The sequence below is a fragment of the Spea bombifrons genome, chromosome 6 (assembly GCF_027358695.1).
Source record: "Spea bombifrons isolate aSpeBom1 chromosome 6, aSpeBom1.2.pri, whole genome shotgun sequence".
Taxonomy (NCBI): Eukaryota; Metazoa; Chordata; class Amphibia; order Anura; family Pelobatidae; genus Spea; species Spea bombifrons.
Genome location: NC_071092.1, coordinates 30,082,037 through 30,096,755, shown reverse-complemented (window position 1 = coordinate 30,096,755; position 14,719 = coordinate 30,082,037). Strand labels below are relative to the sequence as shown.

General features: G+C 43.0%; 2 protein-coding genes across 2 annotated transcripts; one reads left to right on the top strand and one right to left on the bottom strand.

Annotated features, from left to right (window-relative positions):
* The first annotated feature begins 481 nt into the window (after positions 1 to 481).
* On the top strand, positions 482 to 13,714 carry MFSD14A (major facilitator superfamily domain containing 14A). Its single transcript, XM_053469555.1, has 13 exons — positions 482 to 593; positions 4,725 to 4,833; positions 5,779 to 5,874; positions 7,015 to 7,077; positions 7,762 to 7,889; positions 7,964 to 8,078; positions 8,988 to 9,206; positions 9,600 to 9,713; positions 10,705 to 10,776; positions 11,334 to 11,446; positions 12,175 to 12,272; positions 12,528 to 12,679; positions 12,964 to 13,714. The coding sequence occupies exons 2-13, from the start codon at positions 4,753 to 4,755 to the stop codon at positions 13,168 to 13,170; spliced, it is 1,458 nt and encodes a 485-aa protein (XP_053325530.1). The 5' UTR covers positions 482 to 593; positions 4,725 to 4,752; the 3' UTR covers positions 13,171 to 13,714.
* On the bottom strand, positions 2,647 to 3,285 carry LOC128500928 (cyclin-dependent kinase 5 activator 1-like). Its single transcript, XM_053470300.1, has one exon. It carries the CDS (start codon positions 3,283 to 3,285, stop codon positions 2,647 to 2,649), a length of 639 nt encoding a protein of 212 aa, XP_053326275.1.
* Positions 13,715 to 14,719: the final 1,005 nt, after the last annotated feature.

The window sequence follows — 14,719 nt, the reverse complement described above, 5'->3', positions numbered from 1 at the left end:
AGTCCTGATTAACAGGACATTTCGCTGGACAGCCAACATCCATGACTTTGTCAAGATGGTCCTAATAAGCACAGGACAGTTGGCCGCACTTTATCTGGTGTACCGGGGCAAGGGGATATGAAATGTTGATATATGATTGGATGTATGTAAACATGACATCACGCAGTCCCTCGTTACCCAATTCCTATCATCCAACCCAGGACATCAGTGCCTCTGCCACAATATGTAAGCTGCTTAGAGATGTCAAACTGTTTATACTTTATTCCCATCACACTAAACCTCTCCAAAAATATCTGCTGTCTGAAGCACTGGAAACAAATCGTTACATTAATTAACCATAAACTTTCCTTTCTTGGTAGTGTTCCCATTAGAGTGACAAACTTTGCCATTATCAAACATGGACGCTGCAGCCTTAAGCCACTCCTCCTAGTTGTATGTGCTCACGTGCGCCGGCTGCGAAGACGGCTGCCCTTGTTAGGACACGTGGGGACAGGGACAGCCAATGGGCGGGCCGCGCGATTTGACGTGAGAAGGCGGAGGATGCGCAATATGGCGGAGGAGTGAGGGAAAGCTGCACAGCGCTGAGGCGAGAGGTACGTTGGCAGATATAATGAAAAACTCAAACATGTCGGTTAGCGACGAAAACACCGATTAAATAACGAATTAGGGGAAAAATATAAAGAGAAAAAAACTGCGCCGAGCGGAAGAATTCATGGTGGCGGAAGAGAGGAAGGCGGGGAAGGTAAATGTGTTGGGGATAGAGCGGGAGGGGTGTATAATTCTTTCCCAAACGCAAGGTGTTTATAGCTCTATTGTATCTCCTATCTGTGGCAGGTAATTTGCGCTCGTTATGCCGCTTCAGGTTATGTCTGTACGGTGCTGTTGTGCTGTATCCGACATTCACTGGTTTACGTGTGATGACACTGGCCACATCTGTGTATCACAACAGTGTGTGACATTGTGTTAAACGTATTGCCTGGCTGTTGTACCCATCGCACAGTGCTGTGTAATATGACGGCCCTATTTAAGTGAAATGACCTGACAGCGCTTCGTATTACACCTTTTGGTACCGGCTGATACTTTAGTACACCTGTCACCAGCAGTGTTTATGTCTCAGTGATATACGCTCATTGTTATTGGGCATGCTTGGATTCCACTTCATTGTATCTTATTTATAGCCCACTGGGGGTCTCTGGAACCACCTGTCAGTGCGGTTCTTATATCTTAAAGAATGGATCTTCGTATCAGACCTTTTTATTTCCATGGTTCTTAGGTTACACAGGGTAAGTTCCAGCTGATTGGCTCATTCCATTGCTATGGTGATAAAGCCCCCTGCGGCCATAATTTTTTATGTAATACAAATGACATTACTACATGGCATTATTTCACTATTGCTTTGTCACAGCCATGGTAGGATAATACTACTATGTCCGATACAAACAAATCCTTGCAGAGCGGTAGCTTACGGCTCTTAAAATATTAAGACCCCGCAGTTCATGGCTTGTCAGGTATGGCTGCGTGGGCAAGTGGGCCGCTGAGGAGGATGTACTATGGGGGCTTCATCTTCATCATTGGAAATGGCCATAGACATACACTGGGAATACATAATACATCCCTCTGGAACTCTCTTCCCTGTGCTGTCCGACTCTCACCAACTCTACCCTCCTTCAAACTCTCCCTATAAACTTCTCTTCAGGGAAGCCTACCACTGACATAAACTCCCCCGGCATTAACATCATTCACTACCACGCAGTCCTCACCTCTGTTTCTCACCCCTTAGCCACCTAGAATGTAAGTTCCTGTGGGAACAGGGCCCTCCATTCCTCTTGTATCTGTATGTCAATTGCTTGTCATTTTGTACTTGTTGTTATCTGTAAAAAAATTTACCTTCTACAGCACTGTGGAATCCGTCAGCGCTTTATAAATAAAGTATAATAATAATAATACATAAAAGCATGTTGGTTGATATTATCATTATTATTATACATTTACCATGTGTACCTCTAGCTAAAGAGGCTTTAGGTCACCCTATAGAATTACTGAGTTTAGCCTGGAGGCCTGTCAGATGCATTGTGGTGGACATGTCATGTAATAGAGCCTGAATGCAAGTCAAATTAAAGGCGTCCATCCCGGTCCTCTCACTTACCCAATTAATACCTGAAATAATCATGATCATAAAGGATTATGTATTATTCTGAAATCTTTGCCACCTGCCTATCCGATGGATATTTAAATTTCCTTATCTGTATCACACCTGCAGGGAGGCTCCTCCATTTATCTATCACCCTCTCGGTAAAGTAAAACTTCCTTATGTTACATCGAAGCCTAGTGCCAATATGTGTTGCTGTTTGTCAATGTACTTAACCACTGATGGAAACTCAACTCATCTGAAGGGAAGACCTCTGAGGTCCCAGAAGCTTATGTCTCTACATCTTTATCTGTGAGTTTGTAACAAAATATTGCCTGTAACTATAGACCAGTACAGCCATATCCATTTTCCCTATTCCGCTATAATAGAAATGACTCATTGGGGTTTTACTATAGATTTTTTAATTAAGTAAACGGTATACTGTTCTCCGGTACTAAAGAACAACAACAATATATACACGCAATGTAATTGTCTCCATCAGTCCTATTGTCCTTTCATCACCTTCCACCTTCAGCCTTCAGATGTTCCAGGGTCTGAGCAAAATATTCTGGGTCAGTGTTGATGAGCAGCATTTTCTCACTCATTGCTCCAATAACCGTAAGGCAGCGGTTCCAGAAATCGTCCGTCCAGCTGTCCACCCGGAAGAATTTGGCCGGGTATGTTATCTCAGGGCCAACATAGGAACAGGAGACGTAGAGACAAGTCATCAACGCTGCCTTCAACTCCATCTTGCTGACCAGGTCCGAAGATATAACATCTCTACACACCAAGTAGAGGAAGACCACGTTTGGCAGTGTCAGGAATGGTGCGTCCTGACATTTGTGGAGAAAGAGGGCTCTGTCCACGTTTTGCAGCCAACGCACAGGGTCCGAGGGTTTAAGAGATGTTATTCTAAAACACCTGTGGCAGACAAATTTGCTAAACCACTTTAGCGCTTGGCTGGCAGAAGCCGGCTCCACTTCCGAGTAAGATGGCACATTTTCGGGATCGGAGGTGTTTCTCTGGGAGCTGCTATCAGGTTCACCTTCTTGTCGCCGCTTCTTGAACAAGACACCTGCAAACAGCTTCAAGGGCACGTCTGAGATGAATGAATACAGCCTCTTGAGTGTTCTGCCCTTACTGTTCTGGGAAGCCATACAGTCAGCAGCGGTAGGTCATAGACATGGAGAATAAATTCACTGCTGCGAAGAAACTCTCAGCTGGTTAAAGCTATGAACTGTACTTTGGGAGCACTTGTACGTTCTGGCTGAGAGTTACAGAACCCTGGAAAGATGCACTCATTGTTCTCCTTATGACATCATTAGCTTGTGAGCGAGACCCTGTTTACCTAGGACAGCAGTTGCTCTTAGCCTGCTAATTCTAGTTTTGTCATATTCTTTAAATGTCTTTATTGTAAGATACGCTGCGCTGGGGCAATGTGAATAAAATATAATAATAATCACTGTATCAGTCTCATGTCAATGTATATGGTGATAAGAGCCATAAGCAGCGGGAATCCTAGACACCACTGACTCCAACTCCTATCACTTTTCTCATTCAGTAAAATGTATTGGATTCAATTAAGAACAGTATAGATATAGGAAGGATATAGGAGCTGACAGCTTGAAAGTGCCTTCCTACTTCTGTGTAAAGCCAAACCATGATGATAGCTTGTGTTTAACGGCACCCATGAGCTTTTAAGTCACCATACCTCTTGTCAGTGTTTAAATAAACAGTCTTTTGGTTCATTGTGTACACTTTCTTGACTACTGAGTGTAGCATTTTCAGTTGTTTTTTTATTTATGATCCTCTTTTAAAAGTGCATCAGATGCAGGAAAAGCGCCATTCTAAGGAGGAACATAGACTTTAACGGCAGATAAGAGCCATTCGGCCCATCTAGTCTCAAGTGAGAAGAAGACCTTAAGTCTGTGGTCTTGTCCTAGGTTCAGGAAAGCCTTATGCCTTTCCCATGCTTGTTTAAATTGCTTACCTGTGTTGATCTCTAATGCTTCTGCTTGGAGGCTGTTCAACGCATCTACCGCTCTCTCAGTAAAGTAAAACTTTGTTACATTAAATCTTATCTCCTCTTCCCCCCTGCTCTCTGTAAAATCTGTTTAAGTATTCAATGCTTATTCCTTCTTGGTGTCATCGCTGAATGCTGCCTCTGTGTCGGGAAGGGGGGGTGTTTGAGACCCCCCTCATTTTACATACACTTTCTGTAAGGTGCATGGGTTCTCTGGGTAGCCTTAGAGCGGATAAATGGCCATGGTATCTTGCCAGCGTGTCCCTTGCTTTGGCCCTCTGTGTTCCTTATATGTTCTCGGCAGGCTTTGGCCCTCTGTGTTCCTTGTATGTTCTCGGCAGGCTTTGGCCCTCTGTGTCCCTTGTACGTTCTCGGCAGGCTTTGGCTGGCTTTGTTTCTTGCGTCTCGGATACGCGATTATTGGTTGTGCGTCGCGCTCGAGCGTGGATCACAGGAGGCCGGAGTTACTCTGGCACTTCTTAGTCATCTTCTCTGTAGCCACATTCCCTCTGCTAAAACTTTAACTTTATTTCAAAGTTGTGATTGTGATATCCTCGTGTTGTCTGTTTTTAGGCGAAAACCTGTTTTTAGTAATGTGAAGATGACTCAGGGTAAAAAGAAGAAGAGGGTGAACCGCAGCGTGTTATTGGCCAAGAAGATTATCATCAAAGATGGAGGATCGGTGAGTGTGTGCTGATTGGCTGCGAGAAATTCAGAGGCTGCATCTTGATAGGCTTTTGTATCTTTAATCTTTAAAATGTGTAACATTTTCAACAAGATTATAGCAGTGTGATATAGGGGGCTACTGACACCCCCCCCTTATATGTCTCCATATGATGTCATATCCCAGCCCCCGTCTGTAGTGTTATTGTTAATGGCCAGTTGTGGAGATCAGAGATCTCCCTTTTAACTGGCCTTTTCTCTAGAGCACAAGAGACGTTCTATATGTTAGTGCTTTATAACTATTGTTATACCGTATATATGGACACGTGCATACCCTGCAGATACTGTTCACGCCTAAGGCATAAGTATTGGCGATTCAGTAACACTCTACGGCCATATCTTGCTTGGTCTGCAACTATGTCAAAGTACCCCAAGTTTGGCGAGTCCTATCTCATTTTTCATGGGTTACCAAGGAGCTGAATCCGCGAGATTGCGCTGCGTTTTAACACAAAAACCCTTAAGGTCGAGGAGCTCCGCGTGCCACGTGGGGGCCTCATTAATGTTGTCTAGACAGTTTCTGGGTTAAAATGCAAAGCAGTCCCGCTGATGCAGCTCCCTGAAAAGCAATGTAGCCATGAAAAACTAGATAGGATTTGCCAAGCTATGGGTGCTTTGATGTAAAGGCGTGCTAAGCGATATATGGCATATAGTGTGACGGAGTCAATTTTTTTTCTCTCTATTATTTTTTTTTTTTTGCTGTGTGTATATAGGTTTGTATATTTTAACGATAAACTTGTCGTATACCAAGCTGTCTTAAGTGTAATAAAATACTACAAATAAAAATCTCCATTTAAGAGTAGGCGCTGGCCTCTGAGCCGTCGTGCTGGTTCAGTGGTATAGTCTGTTCTCATTTAGTCTTCTCTTAATGTGTTTGTGATATTTAAATGTCTCCCTCTGTTTCCAGCCTCAGGGGTTCGGCGCTCCCAGTGTGTATCACGCCGTCATCGTAATATTCCTTGAGTTTTTTGCCTGGGGTCTGCTGACTGCTCCAACGTTGGTGGTAAGTTCTGTGTTCTGTGCGTTGTCGCCGTCTTTCCTTCCGCTAAAACAGCTGCGATGGTTTTGTAGTTTTGGTGTTCATTAATGGTGCTAAGTAATCATGCAGCACAGACGACATTGGGTTCTGTTGCTGAATGCCAAAATTGGTGCTTTCGTCCTCGGTTCTATGCAAGGCAGCTTTAGACTGGGTGATAAGCGTTGTAACCGTCTGACTTATATGGACCGACTATTGCCAATTCTGCAGCATTTCTATATTCAAAGCTGCTGTCTTGAGATCTTCTTGCTGTCCGTCCCAGACCGTTGCAGCGATCTGTGTGCCATCAACCCGTGCCTTGAGTGTCCCTGTTCCAGTTTAGCTGTCTATTTCGTTTGTAGATTACCAGGTTCCAGATTATTCACTAATTATCTACTTGAAACCATACCGTTTTATAACAAAGGATAGAGCCCCTCATTAGTTTTTTTCTTTATGGATTTGTGTCGCTGATCTTATTTGGGATAACAATGGCTGTATTTTGCTGGAAAAGTTCCTTCTAAAGATGAAAATTGAGATTTTAAATTAAAATCTGTAAACTGTAATTTCTGGCCTTTTTTCTAGATTTCACCTTTTTATAAGATACTGTTTTGTGTGTTTCGTGAGTCTTTATGTAAACGTAAAATGTGCTCAGCATTGCTGGATGACAGTCTGTGTGTGTGAGATCCTGGGAGAGCGTTTCTTCACGTGACCCGCACTGTGTACACAGCATAACAGCACAAAAGTCTTCTCTGAAACGCCATAACCGACTTCATATCTGTTTAGTTAATACCAAACACCGGGTTTCTGGCCGCCGGCATGCGCTGCTCGGTGCTATGTGGCCATCCACATTCCGTAGGTTATACATCATGGACCTTGATAACATTTTATGAATGCTTCTTTGTAAATGAACCAGGAATATTGGCGTTTCTGTTTGCTTACGGTGATCTGTCTCTGTCACCTGTGACCGGCACCTGCTTTGGACATGGATTTGTGTGAGTGTAGCCTGAGAGTCGTGATCATTCAATGAGTCAGGGCTGCCTCCTGTACCTGCGCATGTCATCTCGCCATCTGAATGTCCCGCTAATGACTGTGTTCTCGGCACTTATCCTCCTCTGTTCTCCTGTATAGGTTCTACATGAGACGTTCCCGAAACACACATTTCTCATGAATGGACTCATCCAAGGAGTAAAGGTGAAAATACCCTGTTCAATATATCTGTAGTGTAATCCACATGAGTAACTGTATGTGTTAGGAAATGGATTTGCTGACGTTCTTGTTATACTTCGAGGATGTACCTTTTTACATCTGTTGACCAGCGGTGCTAATGATCTTTATGGGTAGTCATTATTTACGTGGCCCAAGTGTGGCCTTCTGGCTGTACAGATGGGACTCGAAGCGTTATTATATACTTATAATTAGAGTTAGTTCTTTACTGCAGAACAGTAGTTGAAAATAGAGGCTTTCCAGCTGTCGTCAGCACACGGCTTCCATGATCCTCCGCTAGAAATCACAGGTTGCCTGCCACGGTATGCGTTCCATCGGTCTGCCCGGGGTATTATATTATAAAGGATTTAAATATCCCCATAATATGTGTGTTGATTTATTTTAGCAGTATTTATTTCTTCTGGGAAATTGAAGTTCCATTAACATGTAATCTCTTCAAAGCGTAGGCAGTGTTTGAGGATTGCCCGAAATGCTTGACAGGGGAACAGACACCTCGACTAAGGTTTTCACGAAACTGGTTTAGTCAGAGAGGAAATGAAGGTCATGTAATTATCTGGGCGAGTGGGAACTTGCAGCTTTCAAGGAGGCGGTGTGCAGGGTGAGCTATTTCTATGGGTGCCATTAATCTCAATCTCTCTCTCTCTCTCCTAGGGTTTATTGTCCTTCCTCAGCGCTCCTCTAATAGGGGCGCTCTCAGATGTGTGGGGGAGAAAATCCTTCCTGCTGCTAACCGTGTTCTTCACGTGTGCTCCAATCCCCCTGATGAAGATCAGCCCATGGTGAGGGACTCTCTGATACAGTTTCCTTCATGTCAGTTGCGTGATTGCCGCTCTCACGTGTCGTTTCTTTGCAGGTGGTACTTTGCCGTCATCTCCGTGTCTGGTGTATTTGCGGTCACGTTCTCTGTTGTGTTTGCGTACGTGGCCGATATCACACAAGAGCATGAGAGGAGCATGGCATATGGCCTGGTGAGTCCTCCTTACTGAAATGCAGGTTCCAGGATAACTTGAGCATTATTGTATGTGAAATCTCCGTTCTTTGCATGGGTCTCCTGCAGGATTACGAACTTCTCTTCTGTGTGGAAATCCACGTTCTGTTGTCCTTTTACATGTAACCACATTTCAGGGCAACTATCCAGATGTAACACATAAAATGGTTTAAGAGTTTAATTTGTAGATAACTATCCATGGATCTCAGAATCCGTTTTATTATAAGTTCTGACCTGAGCTTCTATAGTTGTGTTGGTAAATATCAAGTTGTATAAAGAACCATTAGGCTAAGTAAATTTCAAGATAACTGATGTACTATCCTTTTTATGGTCAGCCTTGGTCTGGCTAATCCTCACCATGCATTATAGATGATGTGGATCCATTCCCAGCATTCTTAATGCTATTAACCACTCTGCTCTCTATGCTGCGGTTCATCCAATGTGTCTACAGACTTCTCGGGATTAACTTCCAGACGGAAGATTGCCAGCTCCTCCATTTGAAATGTTTTCTTAAGGTTTTGTGCTGAGATTGTTTATACATAAAACCGATTGAGATTCAAACGCCTTTATATACATATATATACATATATATACTGTGTTTTCTTTCATCGTCTTTCTGGAAATAGTCAGAAAGGACTGTGAAAGGAACGCGTTCCATATGCTGTTCACACAGATATACAGCTGGCTGGCGCTGTACGGTTTATCTGCACGATCGGTGCATCGGATCATTAATATGTCTATAAATATATCAGGAGAGAGAGAGAAAAGCTGGAAGTAGAAAAAAGTTTGGCAGGTCTTTGAAGGGTTGAGTCTGTATGATGGGCAGAATTGATGGCCCAAATGGTTTGTTCTGATGTAAAGCTCTGTGTTTCTTTGGTTCCCCTGACAGGTTTCTGCCACGTTTGCCGCCAGCCTGGTCACCAGTCCGGCGATCGGTGCTTACCTCAGCCGCGTGTACGGCGATTCCCTTGTGGTGCTTCTGGCGACGGCCATTGCTCTGCTGGATATCTGCTTCATACTGGTGGCCGTCCCGGAGTCTCTCCCAGAGAAGATGAGGCCAGCGTCTTGGGGAGCCCCGATATCGTGGGAACAGGCAGACCCTTTTGCTGTAGGTGAACCTTTAATATAAATAATACATGTCATGAATCGTTCAGTAATGAAGTAACTTGGGGTACAGTGTAGAGGTTTAGTAAGAAGCCACATACAAGACAGGCCACTCGATGCTGCAAGGTGTTTTCCCCACCGACAGGCCTAAGCCTATGCTGGCTTTGTTTATTTAATCATATATGTCATTTAAACTCTTAACTGGTTTGGCTGCAAAGGCCCATGTTCTCCTGGGCTCTCTGCTGTAAAGTGCGCATTAGCATTCATGATAGCACAGCAGAGTCCGTCCGCTTTTACGAAATATATTCTGCTTTGTAAATGCCGTGCCATGCTGGGCCCCTTCTGTGACTGACCTGTTCTGCTGTGTTTGATTTCAATATCATTGTCATTGTTTTAGTCTCTGAAGAAGGTCGGCCAGGACTCCATTGTGCTGCTTATCTGTATCACGGTTTTCCTCTCCTACCTCCCTGAGGCTGGACAGTATTCCAGCTTCTTTCTGTATCTCAGACAGGTGAGAGAACTCATAACCTAACAAAACGTCAGAGTCCTATGGACTGAATGTTAAGCCACGTGCTGGGTTGTAATAGGTATTAGTAGCCGAAAGATAGAGGTGGTCCTGCCACAGATATCTGGTCATCCAGAATATTGAGTATAGCTCTGGAGCCCCCATCTCCAGCAGGATATTAATATATTGAAGGTAGTTCAGAGGGGGAGAATAAAGAGAGAGGCAGATGGGATTTAACAAAGTACAGGAGGGAAGTTTATTTCAAAGGAGAAAAGATTTTAGAACTAGTGGTTATCATAGTCTAGGGCTAGACAGGGGTGTCCAACCTGCGGCCCTCCAGCTGCTGCAGGACTGCATCTCCCATACTCCTCGGCCAGCCCCTTAGCTGAAAGAGCATTATGGGAGATGTGGTCCTGCCGCAGCTGGAGGGCATCTGGGCTAGAGGGTCAGGTGTGTAGATGTCATGTAAGGAAGAGAGGGTGATATGGTATAGGAATAAAGCTTTCCTGAACCTAAGATACAACCAACGACTCCTCAAAGTCTGCAGAAGGAAAAATGGGCAGACTAGATGGGATATGTTTAAATAACTTGACCATTATCCTTGGAGGATGATATAAAGCTGTTGGCATAACTAAAACAGTTTCAATAAATCACATTTATTTAGTCAGGATTATTTTACCCACTGAAAGCTGAATTTAGAGGCAAAGTTTGTAAAACTAGGATAACTAATCAGATTAGATTATACCCCATGGAAGCTTTAATTTGACAAAAATAATGGGGAGAAATGATTTTACAAATCCCGTTAAACAGAAGGCTGAGATGACGGCTCCCATGTTGTATATGTACATTTTCTTTACTTAACATACTGAACGGCAAAGTATATTATTTAGGAAAATCATACATGGGCTTTAATGCTTTAATTAAATCTAATCAAAATGTATATTTCACATTTGACTTTTATGAGCGGTATTTTACGCTTAACACTTCTCGTTTCCAGGTTATGGATTTCTCTCCAGAAAGTGTTGCAGCTTTCATAGCTGTGTTGGGGATCCTCTCAATTATCGCCCAGGTAAATATCAACGGCAACATTTGGCAAAACTATGAAAGAAGTAGCAGCAGCCTGTCGGAGGGCTTGTCTTTTTTTACTGTACATGACAGTAATGGAGGCATTCGCCACATCAGGCTGTAACCCTGTTGGTATTCTGTGCCATGTTCTGTTACGCTCTAGATCCTTACTATCAGAGCTGACCTTTTCCAGCCTCACCTCAACCGGCTGCGCTTTTTCTCTTATCCGCACCTTGTTGGCTGTACATCTGTTCCCTTCTATTAACACCTTTTCAGCCTCTCCTCACTTACACGCTGAGTTTCGATGCCGTTAAGCTTGTATATTTGCTGTGCAGAAAATCACTATTTCCTGATACCAAGTTGTATCAGGATCTGTTGCCGGGTTGAATGGCTCTTGGCTTTCCAAGTTTAAGATGCGTGGCTCAAAGTACTTGGTCTGTGGTCAAAGAGGATGTTCTTTTTATATGGCGCAGTAGCAACACTTGGCCAGTAAGGCATCCTTTAATAATAATTTATTTAAAACAAGTGTGATATGTTCTATATTTTTTTTTTTCTGTATAGACCGTTGTCTTGAGTTTACTGATGAGGTCAATTGGAAACAAGAACACTATTCTGTTGGGCCTGGGCTTCCAGATATTGCAACTGGCCTGGTATGGCTTTGGCTCTGAGCCTTGGTATGTAGCTGTTCCTGATTTCTGACCTGTCTTCCTATTCTTTACCATAGAATGCTTGGATAATCTGTCCGCACACAATGCTAACCTTGTGTTCCCACCCGTGCTCAAAACGTGCATCCTGAAACTAGACACAGCAGCAGAGGGGGCAAAAACTGCGTTTACTTTTTCACACTTTCCCAGGCTTCCAGTGTCCGGTCTATGGATTCTGGAATGAAAAGGGGATTTTTAGTGCATCAGAAACACTGGGGATAAAATGGGGGCTTTTTCTTCAGTCAGCTATAGCTGATAACTACAGTGAGTCAATTTAAAAGATCTTCTAAGACTGAGGTCAACAAATTTGCTTTGGATCTAGGAGCCAACCAAAAACGTAGACGTTTTTTTCTTTTTTCCCTAATAATGTTTTTATGTTCATTTATTACCACCTGCTCTGTATTTAAATGTTTACTGCAGTTAACCCCTTCATGACAATGGGTTGTTACACCATAAAGACTCAAGCTTGTATGTTTAACCATTATTCTTACACTTACACACACTAACACCTTACAACAAAACAATTTCATGGTATTTACTTGCTACTTTACTGCATTTTAACAGCCTGTACTCCCCCGAGAAAAAAAACAAAGCATGGTACTATCCTTGAAATATTAACCTAGCGAGATAGCCCTCTTATTTTTCCTGCCGTCCGGCTGTGTGTGTTTATTGACCGTCTGCTTTCTTCCCGTGGACAGGATGATGTGGGCAGCAGGAGCCGTTGCTGCCATGTCAAGCATCACCTTCCCTGCCGTGAGTGCTTTGGTTTCTCGGACGGCAGACGCTGATCAGCAAGGTATGCAATAAATGTGTTTCATGACACAATGTCACTCCGTTTCCATTTCAAAGAGGCTCCCAACAGAATTGAGTTGAAGCAAATGAATCTTGAGCCATTGTGTTATGATTCCATTCATGGTGTTATTGAAGAGACTTCCATACAATGCATACAAATAAAGTATAAATGGGAAGCGATTCAGAGTTGTCAAAGGCAGTTCATGAGGTTTTATGCCGTTTGCTGACAGTGTGATCCTAATAACTTATGTGTTTGCAGGTGTCGGGCAGGGCATGATCACAGGAATCCGTGGCCTGTGTAATGGGCTGGGTCCGGCTCTGTATGGATTTATATTTTATATCTTTCACGTGGAACTGAATGAAATCCCAATTACAGAAACAAAGGAGAAGGTGACAGCGCATTCCCAAGAGGTATCAATATGTAGTGATGCTAAGTGGACTAGCCACCATTTATTAAATCTACCTGTAGCCTGCACAGTGTAACTGGTTATGAATACCACATTTAGCAGCTAATGCCTGCTTCAAAACATTCAGCAATTTATCAATAGGGGATATATGAGGAGGGATTATGTAGATTGTCAGAGTATACAAACACAATTTAGTGTGTAAATATGTAGGATTTGCAGAGGTTACAGATCCATGAAGGTTTTGCTGATGGATCACTGCGTTTATTGCCTGTCTGCCTCTCTTTGCAGAACTCTATCATCCCTGGACCTCCTTTCTTGTTCGGAGCCTGCTCTGTGCTGCTGGCTCTCCTTGTAGCTTTGTTTATTCCAGAACACACCAATCTGAACGTTCGGAACAGCAACTGGAAAAAGCACGGCACGGGACACAGTCACTCACACAGCCCACCGGCCCCAGGAGAAGGCAAGGAGCCTCTTCTACAGGACACAAATGTATGACGGCATTTGAGAGACTTTCAGAGACCTCTGCTGCTCGTGCCCCATTCCATTTACCTGCAGGACCAATGGCTGCACTTCCAGCAGGCAGGTAACCGTCTTCTAAATGGCAGGGCAATCGTCGGCCCCTCTTCAGAGGCAGGACCAGCCCTTACCACCACCAGAGCACTTCTATAACTGCTGCCTTCTCAACAAGGCTTACACCATGTTCAACATGATTGTTTAATGCAGTTGCAGTAAGCCTGAAGCTTGTTTAACCAATTGTGTTCTCAACAACTTTAGTACTCTGTGAGAAGTATTGCGGGGTGGCTTTGGGTACAAACCAGTTACGCAGGCAAACAAGGCACCCAAGACACGCTCAAATTCATTTTTCATTTTTTACTTTTAACCAAAGCCAAAGTATTCATGTTTTAATTCAGTTTATCGCTAATCGCTTAGCCTTTTTTTGCAGCAATAGGCTTTCTTTTTGTGTTTACATTATGCATATGTAACTTATGTTCACCGCTTAAATGTATTTAGTAGTCTAAGGAGAAGATACTGCAGCCGTTATTATTTTTTTTTTATATATTTTTTTTTATTTTTTATCGTGGTGCTTAAACTCATGATTTTCAAATTACAAAACATGGATTGAAAGATTTGAAGCCTTAATACCGAATGGACAACATTCAAGTAGCAAATCCGCTGCAGTATGTTGGTTGTAATCTTTCTCAATTTTATGGCTGCAACACACCATTCTGCTGGTTACGTTTATTTCGTTTCTTGTACTCCGCCACATCCCATCTGCTGATCCGTAGACGTATGGATCGTAAAACTAAGCTCGCTTTTTTGAAAGCCCCCTCTTCTTTTAATGCTAGAAGTGTGTATTAAAACAGTCCCGGCAGGCGATTAAAAGGAAGTACACGTTTTAACATCTTTAACTTCATATTGGAATGGAATTTCTATGTCCTTGTCATCCTCTACCATATATTTCAGTCAATCAGTTGGACCACAAAAAGCACAGCTGGTTTTTATTACGATGGAACAGAATGTAACAAACCTTGCTTTCCTGGGGAAAGCGAAATGCGTTGGAAATGATCGGTTACCGCAGGCAGAGTATAATGCTGAGGCTGCAACCATCAAATTATATACCAGAAATATCAGATATATTGTTGCTCGTCTTGAAACGTTTGATAGAACAGCTTTTTACAGTTATACCTTTTGGCTTTGACCACGATTCCCCTTTTACTCCCGTATGTAGTATATATACCACTATCTGTTGGATACTTGATCTCCAAAACTTGAATACACAACCCACAAAGCACAAGCCGGTTGCTCTGGGGTTGTCTGTACGTTTTATTGGTGGCCTTTCTCAGAACCTTCTTATTTCCTCCACTTGAACATAGCTATGGCGGCCAGCGATGTACCGCATCCCATAGACGTTCAAGGGTCTTAAATAGCAGATATTTTAGTCCTAGATTTTGAAGATAAACATCCGCAAAAAGCTTTATAAAATAACCGATGTGAATTTTTCTTCTAAAAATATATATTTGTGTATATTTTTGCTTGGTTATTT